Raw genomic sequence first — 22,678 nt, 5'->3', positions numbered from 1 at the left:
AAGGCATGAGCCTGTAGCACAGAAAATATCAGAAATTAATGTGTTTTTTTTTTTCCTCAAGAGGATAAGAGAGATGGCATAGAATCGGGGGGAAAAGTTTTAGTTTTGACTGAATACTCTCAAAGAGGGGCCCATAAATATTAGAGCACTGTAGTGAAAAACTCACATGACTGTTTTAAATACTATTGATTTAAACCATGGGCTAGATTTTATGAATCAAAGTGTAATTTCTAAGCTTTGGCCATATTTCTCAGTGCTAAAGCACTCTCTCTTGTGTGCCTTTAGCTGCTTTCCAGACATTCAACACAGGATTAAATGATAGTAGTTGTAGTGATCAATAGGTTAAGACCGGTACAATCACTCTTGCTGCTAATGACCTCAGTAGTAATGGGCAATAAAGTGTGGGCTCTAATAGCCTCTTGCTGGTACTGCATGCCCTTTGATTCCTGGTATTAGTAGGGACTGGCTACGTGAAAAACTTGGACATTGGGAGTTAAGGGAGGGGATGTGTAGGCTATAATTCTTAGCTCTTTAAAGCCTTACACTGCGCTTCCCCGCCCACCCCCCACCCCCGCCTTTCTATCCCACAATGGTTTCTGTCTGTTTGGGTATGTTTGCGAAAGCTCTCCATAAACCTATTTTCATGACGTGTAGAATAAACTTTAGGGAAGGAAATCTCAGTTTTATCACATTTATAAATTAATCTCCAGCCGGCTTTGGAGGCTCAGAGCTAACTGGTGTGAAAGTGTGGTTTCAGATAGTAAAAGCAAAGGTAACGCCATCAGGATATAATAGCCCACTTCTGATTATTCAGAGACCGATCCCCAGGCTGGAGGATTACTCAGGCTGCTTTGCCTCTTTCTTCCCTTGGCTGTCCCTGCTGCTTTATGCATTTTAAAACTCATCAGCACCTCCATCTGAATGTCCAAAGGGAAAAAAGGAAAGACCCAAGTTCACTTTTCTGTTTTGTAACATGACTATAAAAACTGAATAAATAACTATGGGAAAAGGAAATTTATACTGTTGGCTGTATGTAAAGATTTAAAAATTATATGTCAGTCCTTTTAACTTTTTACATTGATTTTATTGAAGTGTACTTTGCATTCTATAAAATGCACTCATTTTAAGCGTACATTTGGAAAAATTTTGATAATTTTAAATATCTGTGTGACTACCACCCCAATCAAGATAGAGGACATTTCCATCAGCCCCCCCGCAAAATTTTCTTGCACCCCTTTCTAGCATAGGTCCTCCATAGTTCATTTAAAAATTAACGATCAAGATGTTGTTTCTGTGATGATTTCTTTTATAACACTGTTAATTTTGTGTTCATCACCAGTTTAGATCTTACACCACCCTATTCCTGTCTATTTTCCTGTTCATCACCATCAGAAATTTGGCTCAAGAATATTTGTATTGTACATCATCCAAGGAACGCAGAGGAAAAAAGAAACCTTAAACATGGCTCTTTTGTTTGCTTACTCAAGCCTCCCGGTATGATGATGCAACTCTCAAGGAAAAGTAAACATCTATTGTGATATGTTAGCTTTAGCAGCTCAAAAGAATAGTGATTGGCACCCAAATACATACTGAAATATTCAAATTGTTTCTTCTGTATGAAGACAAAGTACAGTAGTAATTGGAATTAATTTATAGATGTTTTGATAATGTCTTCTTGGTATTTGCCTTGGATTGAAGTCCGCTGTAAACCATCAGTGATATTTTGTGTTTCGAAGTAGTCTTTTTTTTTAAAAGGATAATTTATCCATTCATATACATCTGTCCCTTTTTGCATGTAAAAATATTCAGACATTCCCATCTGTTTTAAATTACAATGTATCTACATCCACATTTCAAAGGCCGCTGCAATAGAAAGAATTCGTTGATGACCTTCCAGAGTTGGGTTAATGAAATTTTTCAAATGTTCTGGTTAGTGTTTTCCAAACAATGAGAAACTTGCACATAAACATCCTCACACAAACATACCCGTGACAACAGTGAAGGGTGTTCACTGTACATGAATCTGACCTTCAGGAACCATTTTTAGTTCATCAAAATTAGTGATGCTGAGAAATCGGGACATCAGTGCATAATGACTGTGAAATTAGGAATGAGAGCTTGGTATGCAAATGACAGGACAAATCATGTGAAAAAGTCAAGATAAACTGCTTATTAAGGCATTATGTTACATAAAATTAATACCGCATTTCTCGATTTTGCTTACTGCTCCCCTGAAAGATTTTAAAATTCTTTTATCTTCTGATCAGCTATTGTCTGCCGGATTTTTTTTTTTAAGTGGCACACAGGCAAAGTGCAAAACATGTTATTACCTTTTATTGTAATACATGAAATGACAGCAGATCCTTTTTAACAAAGTATATCCTTTACTGCTTCTTGCTGTCACATGTTTGATTAGAAACCAAAGAAAAGTAAGATGCTTAAATATTACTGTTAGACGACATACAGTTTTGTCTTTTCTTTCATTGTTTTTTTCTTTCCTTATCTTTTTTTTATTTGGGGGGGGTGGTTTTTCATGAAATAGTCTTCTTGTATTACGGGGACTGACAAAATGGTTCTCAATGTAGTCTGCAAATTAAACACAAGTGCAGTGATTATTTTGAATAGCTAAATTACATTCTAGAAAGCTTGCAGAATTCATAGCATTGTCATTAGGTATCCGCTTGAATACAATTTGTGTAACCTTGGCCAAGACAGCCTGTCATTTTAATGTCAGTGTTTTATCTGAACAAGACATCATCCTTTCAAGATACTTTGTGCAGGTTCCTTGCAGAGATGCCCGTGCAGAAACGTGTTAACAGTTGCAAATATGAAATGCTATCAAGTTCATCACTGGAGCTGTTTGTCACTGAAATGTCATGGAAAGCAGCTTTAATAGTATCACATGTGATATGAAAGAACTAAGACATCTGTATGCTGGGTGGATAAGGAAGGGCAAAAGGCATGATAGGAAGGGTCTGTGTTTAAGTTCAGAAACTGTGTCCAAGGTTCAGTTTCCACAAGACCAAGCATCCCTTGATTGTCCTTAAAATCACGATCCGCAGAGGAAGCAGATTATGTTAGCTTCAGCTGCGGAGGTACTGGTTCCCATTTGCCTTCCTCTCTAAAACAAAATTCAAGTTTGTGTTGACTTCCTACAGCTCATTGTGACGGAAAACTCATTCTTAATAAGAAATTGAAATTGTTCTAACCTAGCTGCAGACATTAACTAAGCCTTCTGTCCTTGTCCGCTTGCAAAAATGCCTGGAACACCCTGTCAGTGCTTCAGGGTTTTCTTTTTTTATTTACTTAAAATAAACTTCATAATAGATTCAGTAGGGTCTGTCGCTCCCTCCCATCTGGATAAGTACATTGTGCATGGGAAATTGGTCAGTTCTTGAAGCCGTCTGGTGACCAGCAGCCGCTGAACCCGGAAAGGCTGACTGTTGTGTGTGTGTGTGTGTGTGTGTGGTTTCCTGGCTCCTGCTTATCCTGTTGTTAATGTTCTAGGTGCCCGTGTCAGTGGCTATGATGACACCTCAAGTCATCACTCCCCAGCAAATGCAGCAGATCCTCCAGCAACAAGTGCTGAGCCCTCAGCAGCTCCAGGTTCTCCTGCAGCAGCAGCAGGCCCTCATGCTTCAACAGGTAACTGTCCTTCCTCCTGCCCCCTGACCTGCACACCTGCCCGTCACTCCAGTCAGGTTGCCCTCACCTGTGCAGCAGCTTTCCTTTTGACAGAATACTCAGACTACAGAGCACGGGGCAGAACAGACTGCATCTCCATCCCTGAAAGCGAGAGACCCTGCCAGAGTTACTAGGTCTTGGCCTGGAGAGCACCCAATGGACTGAGATTAGGACTGTAATTGGACTTGGTAGAAATAAGATCTTTCAGGCTTATGTGGCTTTACATTCTTCTACTTGGTAAGCCCAGAGGCCTCTAAATGGTGTGCATCAAAGCAGAGTGGGGAGCACACTGGGAGCAGGTCTAATAGAACAACTCTTGCAGCCCCCATTTCAACTCAGAAGCCTACAGAGTTGTTTGTTTGTTTAAATTAAAGAAGCATTGTGGGATTGGCTAATTGTAAGGTACATAGTTGATTTTATTTTTTTCAACTATGCTAATGCTGAAATGAATTTCTGGCTGCCATTGTGCCATGGAGATCTAATCTTCAAACTTCATGAACACCTGAATGGAAAAGATGAAATTCAGTACTATAGTGACCAGCATTGCGGGGCGAGGTGTGGGGAGAGGGTTCCGAGGAGGCTGGCTACCGACGCTGCCAAGGCGCATGCTAAACAGCCTCAGCTTTGCCGAACCCTATCATTTAGAACGCATGTGCCTATTTCACAGTGGAGATTCACCAGACTCTCTCAGCAAGGGCATTTTGGCTTTGTTGTACTATCAAAGGTCATCCCTTGCCTTATTTTAATTAGTTTGTGTAGAAAATGGTATGTTTTTCATCAGTTCATTTGGGGTATTACTTTTCAAACAATAATGCCAAGACAAGTCAGTGTGTGCTGAAATTTATTGTCAAGTTTTGAACCAAAGGTCAGGCCATTACAGATAAAAGGATGCTATTTTTCAAATCACAGTTTGTATATGGCACCAAGAGGGACAGTGGACTGGCGCTACCCTCTGTGACTTACCGTCCTCTCCTTTCTTTGTAGCAGCAGCTTCAAGAGTTTTATAAAAAACAACAGGAGCAGTTGCAGCTTCAACTTTTACAACAACAACATGCTGGAAAACAGCCTAAAGAGGTACCGACAATACATATTTTACTTTCAAACCACAGATCCCAGAGGACTATCTAGTGGCTATTAAACTGTCATTCATCTTTTAAATGATTGCACAACTGAGCTGACTCTATCAGTTCTCAGCTTTCAGACTGAGAATTATTGTCCTGTTTTCGCTCAGATTTTTCTGGGTTCTATTTGTTTGCCAACACGTATTTTATAACGCTACTGCAGGTGTACCTTGTGTGAGCATGGGGAAGCGGAATTGTGGGCAGAATCTTCCAGGCTTCTTTTGTAAGAGATACCTGGAGAAAGTCAAATGCTTTTCAGTAAAATTTGATTTGGACACACACTTGATTATTGTTTCCATCTCAGAGAGTTTGGGGGTGTGGTGATGGCCTTTTTCTTTAGAATGATAATCTCTTGTGAGGTTGGACAAACAAAAAGTTAGAGCAAGATTAAACACCTACAATCTCAGTTTAACTTCTTCCTGCAGGTTGTCCATACAGTAAGTGCCAAAAGCTAGTCTGCAATAGTACAAGTTAAGATTACAGAACTCTCTAGCTTCCAAGCTTTGTGTGGTTCCCTAACAAAATATAGCAACTTCCATTGCACAGTACTTTGGAAGTACATGGTTACTGCATGTGTCATCCCACCCAGTTAAGGGGCAGTGTTATGTCCATGAATGGTAAGGCCTTTGGTGGGGAGAGGAGTTCATTTCACCTGTACTGTTCCGTGTGCGTGAGGCTTAGTCATTTTGGGGGAGTATCTTTGTGTATGCAAGCATTATCTTGACATCTTTCTACCCGTCCCAGAGTTATCTGATGTCACTTAACTTCCTCATATTTTTTGAAATTCTTTTCATTTAAGTATTCTCCTTGGAATGGCAGAATTTATAGTTCGACAAACAGCTCAACACTCTAATTTAATGGCTTCTTCACTGGCCCTAGGCAGGTGGCCACTTTCCTTGGTTGGGAAAGAGTCTTCCCAGGTGACTCTCCACTCGAGTGTGGAGGCCAGGAAGCACTGATTTTACACACTGGGAATGACCCAGACCTTCTCCCTATGTGGGCTCCTCCCTCAACACAAATCGGGTCCATTTTTCCATACCCTGCCAAGTTTTCACCCTGGAGTCCTCTTTAGCAGCCTAAATATAAACCCCCTGTAGAATAGGGGCAGTTTGGGAGTAAAAGGGAGGAGGTGCTTTAATGAAAATGCTGACACAACCTATGTACAGTGGCATACTACCGGGTGCTGCTATAATAGAAAAGGGAACAGATTAAAAAGTGTCTAAAATGTAAATCTAAAGGACTAACAGTAATTAAAATGGAAATGGCACAGGGAGGGAAGGCATGTAATTGTGAGATATCACTGTGCAGAAGGCTCTCAGCTTTGTTTTGCTGGCTGTTTTTCTAATTCAGTAGGGCTTACTCATCAGTGGCAGTTCAATGCGCGTTAATGACTCTGGGATTGCAGGCATCACTCTGGACAAAGAAATGATTATTGTGCGGTCAAAAGAAGTTCAAAGACAAGAAGGGAATTTCAGTTTTTTCCTTAGAGATCCACATTCAAGAGCATATAAATTAAGCCAAATGTTAAAAACCACAGTCTGAAAGCTGACTTCAAAGTCACAACTCTCTAATTAATGAACTGCGAGCTTCAGTTTGGACAAGTTGTGGTTTGATGCGCCCATAAATCAACATGACAGGCCTGTTTCACAGTCTGAGACAGTGCTTGTCATTGAGTCACATCAGATGTAAACACAGCAGAAAAAAGAAGGGATATGAAGGAGGTGCAATTGATCAACAGAATTGGTAAAAACCCACTTTTGAAGCACATTATGCATGATCACAGGAAATGGTTACAGCCTCAAGAGGTTTCCCCTTCTGCCGTTGCTTTTTTGAATCAGATTTCTAACAGCCTTCAAAAGGGAGAATAAGAATTATGGAGTTTCTCCCCTGTGGCTCACAGGCAATAACCCCCTGTTGTTATTTTGTGCTTCTTTCTTTTCAAAGGCATCAAAATTTAGTTTTTTAAAGATCTTTAACTCTATATTTGAAGACAAACAAAAAAGGGCTGCCACTGTCATTCTTATCAGTTACCAGGGATTGTGTTTTTCCTTTCTGTTGCCACTTCTTATTAACCTCTTATTTGGTCTGTTAGACATAGTTTGGAATGCACATCTGCATGCTGGGAGAACATGAAAGTTCAGATGCGCTCAGAGAGCAGGAAAAAAAAAAATGCGAAGGGGAAAGTTACGCAGCAGAAGGAAGGATAAAAGTTAGCTCTCCCCAGTTGCTGCTGTCAGAAAGGGGGCATCTCGACATGCAGAAATGCTGCTGGTGTCTGCCTTTGGGAAGGGAGGTGGGAAAAGAAAGGGAATACTTTGTGTCTGAACAAGGAGGTGAGACATTGCAGTAGCATTTTAGCACCTCTAGGACATTAGGTTTGTTGTGGTCACACTTTGTCATCCATTTTGAAGGCAAAGGTGGTACAGAAGGTATATTGCCTTAACATCCTGATGGTAGACAGACGCACGGGCAGGTCTTCTTGGATTCTAAGATATGTTTATAGTGCTGGTAGATGTAGTCAAGACCTACTGTAGCAGTGATTAAGAGATTCTTATTTTCCTGAGGTAGTGTCCTGAAATTATGCAGGTGGTGGTCCTTTTGTGCTACAATGAAATAGAGTCACATGGTAGCAATTTCACGATGTGGACTGGCGGTATTGACTTTAAACAAGGTTTAAACTTAGATGTTGACAGATGGAACAAGTATATTAATTTACTGAATCCCCAGTCATTAGTGGCTCATAATTCTGAATTGTCAGGTTTTCCTCCACCACCCCCCTTCGCTATTTTGATTACCTTTGCTGTAAGTCACTTGAACTTTGGCCAGAACAATGAAGCTTTACTTGCTTTTTTCCTAAAGTTGCCTGAAAGATGTTTCCTTGACAGAGTTGGGCTCCACATTGAGTTAAGCCTGAGACCTTCCTTAAGAGATAGACACTCTGTAGCTCCATACAGCTAGCGATTCAAACAACTGCTTACAGAGTGGGAGAGGAAAATAGAAGGCAGAATTAATAGTAAGTCAAGCCACAAAGTTCCCATCCTGTGTGGGTGAGGTAGGCTAAGTTGATTGTTTTAAAAGGGCCGTTTGTCCCAGGCAGTTATGACAGTTTATGTTAGGCAGTAGGGAGGAGCCGAAGAAAGGAAAACAGACCTTTGACTGCAGCTCCAGGGAGGGGATCCGAAATGCAAGGTTTATCGGGGCATTTGAGCATTTTAACACTGACTACTGACCTGTCGAGGGGACTGCACGGAGACCTTTTTTGTGTGCATTCAATTGTGAGAAGTAAACAAATGGGCTCGTATCCTGTGTTTGGTAACTGGGTGGGGAGCAGTTTGGCAACCACTGTTGCTTTTAAATTCTTTCTTTGGACAATGGGCCTTGTATACTTTTATATCCTGGCTTTTCAAACGTGGACAGCTTTCATGAGCTTTCCTAGGGATGGCCACAGTGACAACAGAAAAGCCATCAGTCATTTTATATAAATACAAAATTTTTAAACATTTCATTTACAGTAAGACAGGAAACACCCTCCCTAAACTCAAACACACCCCCATTATTTTCTTCAAGAAGAGCTAGAGACCTGATCTTTTATTTTATCAGTGTCGGTTTTTCTTTTCCTCCCCTCTTGTTTTAAAATGCCACGAATTAATATCTATTGAAGAAGTGAAAAATCATTTTGACATGAATATAACTATCATCAGGTTTTACATTAATGTGATAACTTGGGAAAGGGTGGAAACAAGTGGATCATTTTATGCATGCTGTTTTTAAAATGAAAACACTGGCTTTTCATTTAAATTTATTTAAATTTTTGTTGTTAGTGGTATAGAATTTGTTTTTTGGAGTGAAACTCAATTAACTTTCTCAGTGGCATGGTAGTAAGTCTGAAATTGGTTGCTAATATGAGAATGATGGTTTTTTACTGTAAAATAAACTACATGGAGACTGAAAGGAAACCACCATTTTTCTCTTCCTTTGAACTTTGCATCAGAAGGTCTTGATCCATACACCATTTTATGGATGTATCGGATCGAGGTCATGTGTTAGGTTAAGTGAATGCAGTTGTTAGTAAAGTGCAGTTATTAAAAGCTCTGGCAGGGTTGTGTAGTCCTGTTAGTTGCAAAGTCTCCCTGATATTTTGAATGATACTTAGAATTAGGAAAACAGACCTTGTTCTTTTCCTAAAGAATCTCTTTTGGGGACTACAGTTTGGGAAGGGTTAATTTTCCCTTCAGAATTTTAGCAATGATGTGGCTGAGACCTCCACCTCCATCTGATTCCTCACAGATTTAAGGATATGAGATAATTTCCCTCTATTTTTGTTCTGCTGCACTGTATTATCTTTCTATCACTCAGATAATTACTGAGGAAATCTACATTAATTTTTTTGGCTGGAGCAAAGCCTACTAAACACAGGAATGATGTATTGATGTTTTACACAACAGAAGTTTTCCTCCTGTCATTGTCCAATCAACAAAAAGATATTTATCAAACTGCAAAGCCCCTTCTTTTCAAGAACAAAGCCCGGGAAGCTGGACGCCAGCCCCGAGGGTTCTGAAACTCCAGCCCAGTGAAGACATCTGAAGCTTACAGTGTCCTTCATGTGAGACACAGTTGAGTACGGTGTTGTTTGCTAAATTATGAATGTGTGTAATTAAAATCTAGTGGCTGTTTCTATGAAAGATTTACAATGTTATTTCATCGTTTGTCATGGCTAATTAACAATATTAGATGAAGTTTTTCTTCTTCAAAGGTCTGATTTTTTTCTCATTTATTTATGTCAGAATTGATAAACAGAGTAGTTAAAAGCTTCTCCCAGCACTGGAAGAAGGCAGCTTATTCTTACACACCTCAGAGGTGCAGAGTTCAAATCTCTCTATACTGGGGTGTTGCATATTCTTTCTAGTGTGTCTAATTAAAGATTTCAATGTTGAGCAGCTCACACGCAGACTACAAAACTCGGGCCTTTCTGACTCTAGGAAGAGCTAACATGATTGATGAGTTCTTTTCCTGTGTGAGCACAGCAGACAGGCTTGCTTCCACTCATCATCTGGCCTCAGAGGTGAGGTGTTCAGTCCTTTTCATGTCAGTCTTGACACTGAGCCTCCACTCACCTAGTGACCATTGTCAGTGTTGGACGATGACAGTGGTTTCAGACATCCCAGGGTCAGTGTTGGATGATGTGATGGTTTCGCATGTCCCACTGTCAGTGTTGGGTGATGTGCTGGTTTCAGACTTCCTCCTGTCAGTGTTGGATGATGCCCTGGTTTCGAACATCCCTATCACACATGCCCGGGGCATGGGTCTCACCCTCTCTTCCCCTCTTTTCTCTCGGAGCAGCAGGTGTCTACCATCTCATGTTCTTCTCCCTGGTCTCTCTCTCTTGCAGCAGCAGGTGGCTCCCCAGCAGCTTGCTTTCCAGCAGCAGCTCTTGCAGATGCAGCAGCTCCAGCAGCAGCACCTCCTGTCCCTGCAGCGCCAGGGCCTCCTCACGCTGCAGCCAGGCCAGCCCGCACTGCCCCTCCAGCCCCTCGCTCAAGGTGGGTGAACTAGACAAAGGTGCCAGGATGTGTCATGGTGAGTTCCAGCTCATCACTGAGGAATGTCCAGCTGAAACATGCACACACAGGCTTAGAGGAAAAGCTGGATGAAGTAGTAGTGATGAACCTTTGGAGAAGTCGTAGTGCTTGTTGATGCCACAGTTCAGGCCAGGGTGGTCTGATGGCTTAACCCAGTGATCCTGCTGGTGCACATTCTTACAGTGGGAGAAAGCCATACTGCTCAACTTCCTAGCATTCTAATCAGATTGAGCATTTTCAGTTTGGAAACACAAATGAATTTTCTTGAAGGTTTTTTTTCTTAGTCATTTTAAGCTGTATTCCCTGTCATGTAACGTGTTTGAAATCTTAGTAGTGCTTTATAAACCCCACTCTTCAATATCTAGGGACAGACTTAGGTTTATTTTTGTGTAAGCAGTTAAGATTAAACTCTTTCACCATGGTTAGTGTGGCTCAGTTGGTTGGGCGTTGCTCCGCAAACTAAAAGGTCATGTGTTCGATTGCTGGTCAGGACACATGCTTTGGTTGTGGGTTCAGTCCTGGTTGGGGCGTGTACAAAAGGCAGCAGATCAGTGTTTCTCTCCCTCTCATTCTCCTTCCCTTTTACTCTCTCTAAAATCAGTAAGTGTGTCCTCAGGTGAGGATTAAAAAAAAAAAATTTAAGCTCTTTCAGTTACAAAAACGAGTTTTTTGTTGACTTCTCTCTCTCTTTTTCTTTTCTTTTTTTACCTTCATCTGACTGTTGATTTTTGAGCAGGTTAGCTATCTCTAGGTCTTCTTCAAAAACTGGGGTTCTTTGAAACATAGCAATATTTAATACATTTAAAATTTTCTTTTGAAAATTCCAATGGATGTTGGGCGTAAAAAACAAGTAAGTACTCTAGCAGTTTTTAGGACATCCTCTTGGTTTAAGCAACTCCTAACTTTCACATGTGTAATGTGAATGCAAATGAGTTGTTCAGAGCTGGGGAGAAGGAAAGAAGAAAGTGTTATTCTGTGTTACAAAATCATCTCCCTGTCACCTACATTCTGTAGCAGGTTTCACTGTCTTCGCCAGACCCCCTGTCCTTTTAGTTCTCTTGCATTTGAAGGTTTGTGTACATGTTCTTTAAAGGGTGGCTGGCAACTAAAGTCTTTGGCATCTTGCATTCAGTAGCCTCCTGAAGAGGTTTGAAAACGGGGAACCCCCTTCACCCTTCATGGCACATAAGGCATCACCCTTTGGTCAGAAACTTTGGGTGTCAGGTGAAACAGTGAAGCATATCTGCATTTGAATCTTCTCTCTTGAATCAGCCACACCCGATTTCTGTCCCATCTGGGAATTGTTTTGTTTGTTTGAGTATGTTTTTACTGCTAAGACCAGTTCTTTTTCCTCTAACTCCTCTTGCCCCTCCTCCCCTTTCTGCCATTACTGCTCAACTGCTTGACATGTTGTCAAAATAGAAGATTTGGTAACTGAGCAATACCAATGGAGAAGAAAGGGCACATTGGCTAATGCACTGTTGTGCTTGCAAAATGTTATAACGTGCATTAATTACACCTTTGGGTTTATTGTTGGAAAACATTGCAGGCTGTTCAGACACACCCACTGGACTCAGGTGTCAACCTCTCATCTTTTCCCTCTGCTCCTATACTGTTAAGTTTTCCCAGTAAGGTTCATTGTTGTAGTACATCAGTTAAGCTGTCCAAAAGAGGGCAATTGGGCAGTGACAAGACAAGCTCATGTGTAATGTGAAAAAAATGAATGTGGTGATGCATGAAGTGTAATCTCTGTGGTAACATATCAGAGACACTGGTAAGTAATTCACTAGCCATGGCATTGATTGATATGCTTAGCCGTGTGCTATAACTATTAGTCCCTGCCACATTATGAAAATGCATATTTAAAATCTAAAGAATGCCCTTATGTATGCCTAAGATGCATAAACAGAAATATTTCTGGAGTCAGGTACTTGTAGTGAAGTGAACTACCAGTGTCATGAGCATCTTTTGGGGAAAGAGGAGATTTTGTCTTCTTTACCGCCCCCTCCCCACCCAAAATGGCTTGAGAATTTAGTTATGTTGGACTACAACAAAATTTTTTCTTTTTCAGAGAGATAATGGCTTAAAACTGATGTCATTGTGAGGTTTAAATCGGCTTTCTGCTTGCTTGAACATGGTCACCTGGGTATGGGTGTGCAAGGACAAAAAAAGGTTGATCAACTCCGTCTTTGAGCCAGTGATACCTAGGGTTGTAAAATTGAGTTCCATGAACAGTAATCTGTCAACTGTCCCCACAACATACATTTTTTAAACGTGTGCCTGCATTTTCTTTTATAATGAAGGGACCAGTTGTCCTGGAAAAAGAAAGGTAGCAAGGCAAAGGGGTTATGTGTTGAAATACCCACTTCATGATATAATCATGAAGATTCTTTCACATACTGCTCATGACTTTTGCTAAGTTACTTAAACATGTATGTAAATATCAAAGTAAAGGAATGAAGAGAGAGAGTAATATTTTGAAGGCCTTTTCTTTTTCCTCTGAAGGTTTTGAAATGGAAGCATATTTTTGTTGCTTTTAAGGTTATTATAGGGCCTTTTCTCTCTTTTACATAATTAGCATATCTGTTTTTCTCCTTGGTCTCTTTAATCATACTATCCTTCCCAGCACCAGTACTTCCATATGGAAATATACTTTCAATGTCATTCTGATCATTTTAATTTTTAAGTATAAACTATAGATAGGGGAAAATTCATTGCTTGATTATGTGTCTGTTAATGTTTTTAACTCAGTAGGATTATTCCTGTCTACCATTTTGCAAGAAATGCTTGGTTCTGGAAGTTTGATATCCATTTAATCTGATGAGTGACTAGCCTACTTTTTTTTTTTTTTTTTATCTATCTTGTGATCTTGGCTGTCAAATAACAGCACCCCTTTAACAACACTAACAAGGTGTAGCACTGATGGAAGAAAATGATTTGACTGCTTTCTTCTAAATCTAATGAGAATATTCTTAAATTTAATTATCATATTGAAATTTGACCCAGAAGTCCATGTGTTGTCAGTCAGCAAGTTACTATTTTATTTACCATTTCTCCCTGTGGATGATGAAACTGATTGACTAGCTTGTTGGAATAAAAGGAGAGTAGAGTAACGGAATTTTCTCTGTTAAGTGTAACAAGACATTTGTCTCTGTCTGTATTGGCTAGATACAGAGATTGCTTTCAGTTTGTATTTATTTTTTTAACAGACATAATTCACTTTATTTTTAAAATAGCTTCAAAGTTTTGCTCTTTTTTCGGAGGGAAAGTGCTAGCACATTTGTTAGACCTGCGTTCCCCCTGTCTACCCACCTCCCTTGCTGCTGACCCAGAAATCAGTTAGTTTGAGTGGAAAAATAGGCAGCTCGTCTTTTCAAGTATATGTACTCCCTGGAAAATAAAAATAGGTGTTGGCTTGTGTAGCTTTCTATCAATATGCTATCACCAACAGACAAGCCTATTCACTGTTGTTTCAATTGAGTAACCAGTGGTCTGAGGGTCAGCCACACTTGCAGGTAATTGTTGGTGTGCAGACATCAGTGGCAGGCCTGTTAGCAGCAAACACATCCCACATGTCACTTTGCAAGATGTTTGAAACTAATAGCCCAGATGCAGCAAAACTGGACACAGGATTCTATAGTGACCTTTCCCTTTGTTTAATTTGCCTCCGAGGTTTAATTTCAAGGGGCAAGTAATAATTGAATATGCCTACTAACTAAATGCTCATTTGGGACAAAATCCATCAAAATATAATTGGCATTTGATTTTTATGAAGGACGAAGAAAACTGACTTGGCTGTTGAGGATGCGTTCTAAGAATATCTGACCACTTAATGTATCATTTGAAGCCGCCTTTATAATATATATTAATTGCAAATCCTTCAGCATTTGAACATTTTTGTGGAGAACCATTAGGAGAGACCAACTGTTTTTGTTACTGCTCCTCTCAGAAAGGCGGAGAAGGTTATTGGTCTGCTGTGCAATAATTTACTCCTCTTTGATATGCAAACGATCCACGGTGAATATAAAAAAATCCTATCAGACTCATTTCACAGTTCTTAACCACTCGGATTCTCTGGAGTCCATCGCCTCATTAGACCAGTGCTCTCCAATGCTAGCATAATTAAAATCTTTAACAGTTTAGCAAAGTAAAGATGTTTGGCTGATCACATTGAGATGATTATCTATCCATTGTATTCTAAATGACAAAAATAAATTAAATTTAGACCTTGGCATTTTTTATTATGTGTTTCAAATGAATATAATGCACACAGCCTTCTTTTTTAATTCAGTACCTTAGATTTGGTAAGAAACATGCCTGTTTCAGTTGCTGCTGTATAGTCAGAAAATGACCGGCTTTCTACGTGGCTGTGTCAGTTGACTGAAACCAGGAACTGCAGCCAGATGTCCAGTTCTACCGTGGGATTCCTTCTGATGGATAGGGCTCATGATCTCTCTTAGGTGCCTTCTCAAAGGAAGTTGCGTTTTGTCTTAGTTGCCACTTAGACTATTTTTCTCCTGTGCATGTATGCACTAGAACATGCCTTGAGGTGGGATTTGGAAACCCTGGGCTGTAGAGGCATACCACCAGAACAAAGGCTACAAGGCCACAAGATTGGGATGGGATGCGCATACTAATTATATATCGTGGAGATTTAAAATACAGGTTGACCCTTACTTCTTAAGACCCATGTCCATTTTGATCCCCTTAGAAAACGAGAACTTTACTACTCCAACTTTACATTTTCATTTCATTCTGCAATGGTTCATTAGCATTGATCTAAGAAATGACAGTGATAATAGTGTTACTTGTATAAAAAGTTATACAGTTTTTCAGTAGACACATCCATCAATTAAGCATGTAGTACTAGAAACCAAAATTAATGAGGAAGATAGGTGTGTTAATGAAATAATCATAGTATAATCAATTTGACTGTTAAAAGTTGAAAAGCATTTCAGGAAGATGATATGAATTCATAATTTATGTCTAAAAGTGATTAATAAAAACTATATTTAATAACAAAGCTATTTGTCATCATTTAAGACTTAAGCACAAAAATTATTCATTTTGTGGTTCGTGTTGTCAATAGTATTGTAGAACAAATTTACTTTGAGCCCTTCTTTGTGTCTAAAAATACATAACATCTATCTACTTTTTTTTCTCCCTCAAAATCCAGAAACCACAGTGTGGATGAAGGCATAGTGTCTTGGCAGAGTAGCTGTGTTTTGATGAGGACACTTCACCTGTGCTGGGGGTGGGGGAGAGGACAGGGTTGTTACTGCCATTATTTGCTTTAGTTGGGAGGAAAAGAAAACTGCATATACCCCCCCCCCAAAAAAAAAAAACAAAAAAAAAAACAAAACCCCTAACACTAGGCTTTGTTTACTGACTCTTTGATTTAATTACTGTTTGAAGAGGACAGAATTGGCTGTTAATTGATTTAATTATCCAATTTGTTTGTTTCAGGCATGATTCCAACTGAACTGCAGCAGCTCTGGAAAGAAGTGACGAGTGCTCATACTGCAGAGGAAACCACAGGCAACAATCACAGCAGTTTGGATCTGACCACGACATGTGTCTCTTCCTCTGCCCCTTCCAAGACCTCCTTAATAATGAACCCACATGCCTCTACCAATGGACAGCTGTCAGTCCACACCCCCAAGAGGGAAAGGTAGGAATGGGCCCCTGAGATGGGTCCACAAAATCCTTTAATGTGAGAGGGGGTGGCTGTGCCTCACTATATCTCCATGATCCCTAATTGGCTCCATGTGACGTGAATGTGCATATAATTACTTACAAATGTATTCAGTATTGTTTGGGTGTGAAGCATCTAATTATTTTCACCTTTCAACATGAAATTAGCACTTGCGTTGATCTAACCTAAACTTAGGAACCCAGGCAGAGTCTTTTGGTTTCATTGGATTTCAAGGCCTGCAGTCTTCCTCTGTCTGCCAAGCACTCACTCACACAGGCATTTCCTTGGCTCTAAATGCCATCTAAGGGAATGGCAGTGCCTGCTGTGGGCAGTTCTGAATTATGGTTTGAGAAAAAGTAAAACTTACACTACTCTCCACTGCCCTCCTTGAAGGCAGAGAGCCTATCTTTTTCAGCATTGTGTCCCCAGAGCATATGGCCTTTTTAAAAATAAACCCTCAGTGAAGGTTTGAAGGATGGAGAGGTGGAAGAGGCCCATGTGTGTACTGTGCACACACCCAAACATATGGAGTTCCCCTTCTCTTGATCATGGGATATATCGTAGTATTGTCTCAGTTGTTGTATTTCTATTTGGAAATTAAGCTTCGATACTTAAATTGCCCTGAGCTTTCATTTGGATGTTAAAGCTAAGGTTGCAGGAAGCCATCATGTGAGTGAGTATACAGTTCTGAGAAAATGGAGCTGTCATTCTGTGATTGTATCTTAGCTCCCAGAAGCACTAATGCTACGCTTGAATGCTTTTCAAAAGTGGAATATACAAATAATTAAGTTTCATAAACTTAAAAAAAGTTTTTAAATTTACTATTTTAAGCCATTTGCTATTATTTCATAATGCAGAGGTTCCACAGACAGAAGACACCTTAGAAGCAGTATGTCATATAGTCCAGTGTCATTTCCATGGGAAAAAAACAAATTTTATATTTTCGGTTTAAAAAAAGTAACTCAGGGAAAGTTTTTAAATTATGTTTTTCACATGAGCAATTACAAATATAATTTAATATATTTTTTAAATGTCAGATATCAGGAAACCACTGGTTCAAGTAGGCTTGTATCTTTATGCCAGGAGCGTTTTATCTATATAGAGCTTAGTGATCGCAGAAAGCATTATTGGAATACATATATGCATTTGAATCACATTCAAGTGCAATACCTATGACAGGTTCCCGAAGTGAGACTTATATATGTTTTAACCAAAACTTGCAACTAACCTTTCAAGATCAGTTTGGAGTTTCTGTGGAAGACAGAGAAGAACTAAAGATGCTTTAAACTCATTGGTTTAAAAGAGTTTGAAGAATGGAATGGTGGACAGTAAGAACCGGTTTGGAGCCATTGGACCAAATGTGGCTTCTGTTGTTTCCATTTGGGATAGATTGGTGTGTCTGGAAGCCAGTCTTAGCTCATGCTTTGTAATCTTTTATAATGCTTTTGTTATTTAAAATAAAAAATACTAACACTTCCATAGCTTTAAAGAGAAGGCTCTGGGGTGTTGTCCTTTGCTGCATTTGTTTTGTTGTCCTCAAGCTAATGCCTCCACTTACTGCAAAGTGCAGTTACATTGTGACCCACAGGCAGAGCAGGAGGCCCAGACACTGAGCAGTGCCCACTGTTGTGCTCCAGGGATTTGTTGCAATCTCATCAGCTGCTGTGGAGCCTGCCCAGATTTCCTGTGACAAAAACTGTTCTTGTTTGGATGCACCATGCTCAGTTTCATTCTAAAAGGTTGTATATCTTCAGCCAGGTGATAGGTAAGCAATGAGGCAAGTGGGAGAAAAATAGCCATTTCATGTCTTAAAGCACATTTGAAAGTGAATGGATCTAATAGACTGTCTAATTCCAGAAGAATAGGTTTCTTTGACTTTTTTTTTTAATGGTCCTTATTTGTCTGCACAAAAGTTGAGCATAATCTTCAGTATACTACATGTCAGAATTAGAATATGGATTAGAAAAGAATCCAGGTCCTATTACTGAGCCTTAATCTGAGTGTAAAAACAGGCTGAATTTTCCAACTGATCGTGTGAAGCAGCAGCAACTGGGAAATTACAAGCCACTATTTTGTCTTAGCTCTCTCAGTTTATGTCTTCTAGTAGATTCCTAGATATGGCTGGATTAAAAGAAAATTCTAGTTAGCACATTTTAATTGATTGTAGCAAATAAATGAGCACATTAGGTTGAAGATAATTCAAAATTATAAACTTAAAGAATTGATCATTAAAAATTCAACTACCGTGTATATATAAGTACTTACAATGGATGTTACATGGTTTTACCTTATTGTGGTTAATTTTAAAATCATGTGTTTGCTGTCCTGTTTAAATAGTGGAAAATGGTCAGAAAACTATCACTATAAAAATAGATTCTCAGTCACATCCTGAGCTCTCATTTCTCAGGAGTTTCTTGGAGAAGGTTTGCCCCACCCAGCCTCACTTGCATTTGTGAACATCTGTTTTTCCAGGCTGCCCCTTGTTGGTTGGGTAATATTTCGCCCCCCCACCCCCACTTTCCTGAGCAGTATCTGAACAAGCCAGAGCCCCTGCCACTCTAAATAAAAATAACCTAGCCCCTCAAGCTCTAATCTTAGGTTAAGAATTCTTTTTGAAAGGATTTGGGAATGCTCTCTGTGAAAGCTAGTTGGAAAAAGGCAGTATCGTGAGGGATTTTGTTTGGGGTGCAGTGAGTTGTCTCAGTCTCCCGGCTGGCTGCATGTTTCTCCAGTCCTGGCCGTGCATTTTGTGGGCTCCTGCTCGCTGCTGCTGCACCAGCACCAGCAGCTCTGGGGGCTGGTGAGCTGCAATCTGTTACGGAGATAAATAACGCGCTTGGCACGACACTCCCACTCTCCTCTTTAATTTGTCTTACACAAGGAAAATTATAATTAAATCATTCAGGGTAAACCCTTGAGTGTAGAGAAGGGAAAAAACACACTTCGGTAAAGATTACCAATAGAAGGAAACCCACTCCTTGTCGCACAGGGCCTGCACATTTCTCAGTGTTCAGCACTGTGATGGGATGAATGGCCCGTGTCATTTGGGAGGTGATACCTACACCCAGTTCAAGGCTTCTTAATATCCTGTCCCTGTGCAGTCACGGACATTCAGTATCATCAGAATTCAGAACTGGCACCGTGCTTCATGCTTTGATTTTCTTCTGACAATTGAATCACGTTTATTGTGCTGATTATATATAAACTCTGTGGTGCAGTAAAGGTACCTCTGTCAACAGTGCCTGGGGTTTGAGGATAGGTTTCAGCAGCAGAAGCTGAATGGAGCTGACAGAGGAAAAGGGACATTCCTGACTTTTACTGTCAGGGAGTTGTGGCTTCTTAGGTAAATGACAAAGTTCAGACCTAGGCTACCTGTAAACATGAGGATACTATCTTGTTTTCTTAACTTATCTGACTATCTTGCTTTAGGAAATTCCAAGTTTTGGTGTGGGTAAACAAAATCAACAGAATGCAAATGAAACATTTATTAAAATGCTAAATTTAGTAAAGCCCTTTGAGCTTCTTGGATCAAAGCAGCTATGTAAATACAAATAGCAATTACTACTTAAGTAATTGCCCGAATTAAAATTTTAAATATCACATTATGTTATGGTGCATTAGGGAAAGGGAAAGGAGCTCACATATAATCAGTTCCCTGTGCCAAGCACTGGCTGCTCTTTTACCTTTGGAGTGGTGTCGCATTTTATCCACATGACCCCTGGGAAGCAGTAGGGATTATTATATCCATTTTACAGAGGAAGAAATAGAGTCATAGAGAGCAAATAACTGACCTAGGGTCACAGAACTGGTTAGTGGCATGTCCAAGATCCAAATTCAAGTCTATCTTGTAGTTTATAAAACAGCACTTGAAGTTTCCCTTCAGCTTAGAAGTGAATATAGTCATGCAACCACAATGACATTTCAGTCATTGATGGACGGCATATAGGACAGTGGCCCCATAAAACTGTAATGGAGCTAAAGAATTTCTGTTGCCTAGTGATAGTGTCACAGCGCAATGCATTTACACATACTTGTGATGATGCTGATATAAACAAACCCATTGTGCTGCCAGTCGTATAAAAGTGTAACATATACTATTATGTACAGTATATTTTACTTAGTAATAACCAACTGTTACTGGTTTATTGTATTTACTGTGCTATAGTTTTTATCGTGTAAAACAGCATGCCATTTTCCACAAACCTCCGGCAGCAGCCTCATACAGCTCACACCATGTTGTCTTGATTGCATAGTTCTGTGTGCTTGATTTACTCTCGTGTTGTTTTGTGCAATAACTTGGTACATGGCCTTGTAGCCTAGGAGCAGTAGGCTATACCATGTAGCCTAGGAGTGTTGTAGGCTGTACCGTCTAGGTTTGTGTAAGTGCACTCTGTGGTGTTCTCTCAACAACGAAATTGCCTAACGGTGCATTTCTCAGAATGTATCCCTGTCGTTGAGCATCACATAACTACTTAATTATGATAAATTAAAGTCAATGTTCCTAAAAGAATTTTTAAATTTAATTTAAAATCAATTCAACAACACATGTATTCATTTAACCTACTGTGTGCAAATCAGAACATTTAAAGGAGATAGCAGTTTCCTCTTTTAACTTGGATCCAGATATTTACTAGGCCTTTCAAAAGGGGGAGGGTGGGTAAAATTTACAAAATATAAATTATTTAGAGTCTGAAATAGCACATAAAAAACAAAAATGAACCCCTTGAAAGATTTGTACACAGGCAAATAAATGCAAGATGAGCCTTTCTCTTTTAAAAGTGTCCTCACTTTCCTTCCTACCTTATAAATCTTACATTTCCTCATTGAATACATCATGTGGTCTTTATTCTATTTCAGCTGTCCTCTGCAGTACATACTAGAAATACTCATTTTCAGTGATCCTTCCCAGATTTTTGCTTTCAGTTCACCCACCATCAGTGGATGTTTTAAAACTTGAGTATTTCTCAGACTCATAGCTCTTCTAGGCATTTGTTGCAAGGTTTCCTTTTAAGCATTAGGTGAAGAGGTTTCTTTAAACTCTGGAAAGATCACAACTGTACACACTCTTCTTTCCTTGCAGCTGTCACATTGTTCTCAGAGTCAGGTGACCAAATTGGGCTCCTTTCTCTCTCATATCTAAGTTGCCTTTGTCCACTCACAGGGTTCCTTCCTGCATTTTCATTCTCATTTGTTGACACAGCACTGTGCATTCCAGTCACTTGCATTTTCTACACTCCTCACTTGGCAGCTATTTTCAAGTAGCCCCTGAAGGTTTTTGCTTGGCTAGTGTACCATCAGACAGTTTCATTTGATACACAGTCTCTGTTTTTTATTTGTGGCCTCTGGACATGTTGCCATGTATTTGGCTATGTAACAGTAACATTTGTGTTTACCAGCCCTCCTTGTATTTTCAAAAGACAAGGGACCCGGAGCCAGGCCTGGTGCTTTCTTTTTTTCCTCTTTCTTTCTGTTCTTTAAACTAAATTCTGTGTTGATGAATAAATACTGGTGCTTTTGGTTTACTTTCTAAAATTCTGGAAGTGTGGTTTCAGAGCTGTCCTACTTTCACAAGCCTTTAAGTTTTGTATATACTCATATTTAGGGCCTTTGAGCCAGATAACTAAGCAGTAAGCTCTAGCTTTCTCATTTTTCTGCATACCTCTTCCTCATTGCAAGTTTCGTTTTGTTGTTATTTTTGAAAAACAGATGATGTCTTCTGTATTTCTTTTGATTTGAAATATTTGAACACACTGGTTACCACAAATCTTCATTACCCATTAGAGTACTTTGGAGAACCTTCAGTCAGATTGTCCCAAATTGTCTTCACATTTGTCGCTGCTCCTTTCTGCCAGTATGTGTTGAGGCGATTGATCTATAACAGAGATCAGCAAATTATGGCCTACCAGCCAAGTCTGACCCACTGCTCATTTGTAAATAAAGTTTTACTGGAACACAGCAACGCTCATTCATGTATACATTATCTGTGGCTACTTTTTACTCTCTAGTGCCTGGCTTGAACAATTGTAGCAGAAACCATGTGGCCCACAAAGACTAAAATATTTACTGAAAAAAATTTTGCCAGCTCCTAACCTTAACTAATAAGACCATGTTTCTCAAATTTTCTGATGATAGTCTTGCAAGTATTTGCTAAAACATACAGATTCCTGGGCTTCTGCCATACAGATTTGGATTTCGCTGATCTGATGAGGTGTGGAGATTTGTGTTCATCATACATACACTAGGTTCTTGCGATGCAACTTCAGCTACTCGGTCATCACTTGGGACTTGCTGGAAATGCGGACTGCCAGGCCACACTGGCGCTGCTGAGTCAGGCTCTGCACTGTAACACAAGCCCGGGGCTGTGGCATGCACACTTAACCATGAGAAGGAATGCAAGGAACATGTTCATTCAGGTTACCTTGATTTGGGCACTGTTGGGAAGTAAGAGTTTTTTGTGAAAAATTTGGAAACTAGTGGCTTCCCCTTCTTGTGTGAGGCAGCAAAGTAGAGGTGGCATTACTGAAAGGAGTGAAGAACTGGCATATGATGGTGATGATAACGCAGCCACCATTTATTGAACTACTACTTTGTGTTGGAGA

The 22,678-nt window shown here is 39.8% G+C and overlaps 1 protein-coding gene across 9 annotated transcripts in view; it reads left to right on the top strand.

Moving 5' to 3' along the window:
• Positions 1–22,678, top strand: part of FOXP1 (forkhead box P1) — a 601,776-nt gene that overhangs the window by 508,277 nt on the left and 70,821 nt on the right. For all 9 annotated transcript variants that reach the window (XM_054595428.1, XM_054595430.1, XM_054595431.1 and 6 more), the window contains 4 exons: positions 3,508–3,645; positions 4,669–4,758; positions 10,195–10,345; positions 15,851–16,055. In XM_054595428.1, coding sequence (XP_054451403.1) covers positions 3,508–3,645; positions 4,669–4,758; positions 10,195–10,345; positions 15,851–16,055 — 584 coding nt within the window. The remainder of the gene's footprint in view (positions 1–3,507; positions 3,646–4,668; positions 4,759–10,194; positions 10,346–15,850; positions 16,056–22,678) is intronic.

This window comes from Pteronotus mesoamericanus, unplaced genomic scaffold, assembly GCF_021234165.1.
Source record: "Pteronotus mesoamericanus isolate MK-2021 breed Mesoamerican mustached bat unplaced genomic scaffold, CSHL_Meso_final scaffold_54, whole genome shotgun sequence".
In the NCBI taxonomy this organism is placed as follows: Eukaryota; Metazoa; Chordata; class Mammalia; order Chiroptera; family Mormoopidae; genus Pteronotus; species Pteronotus mesoamericanus.
The sequence above is the reverse complement of the archived record's forward strand: the minus strand, read 5'-3'. Positions and strand labels throughout refer to the sequence as shown.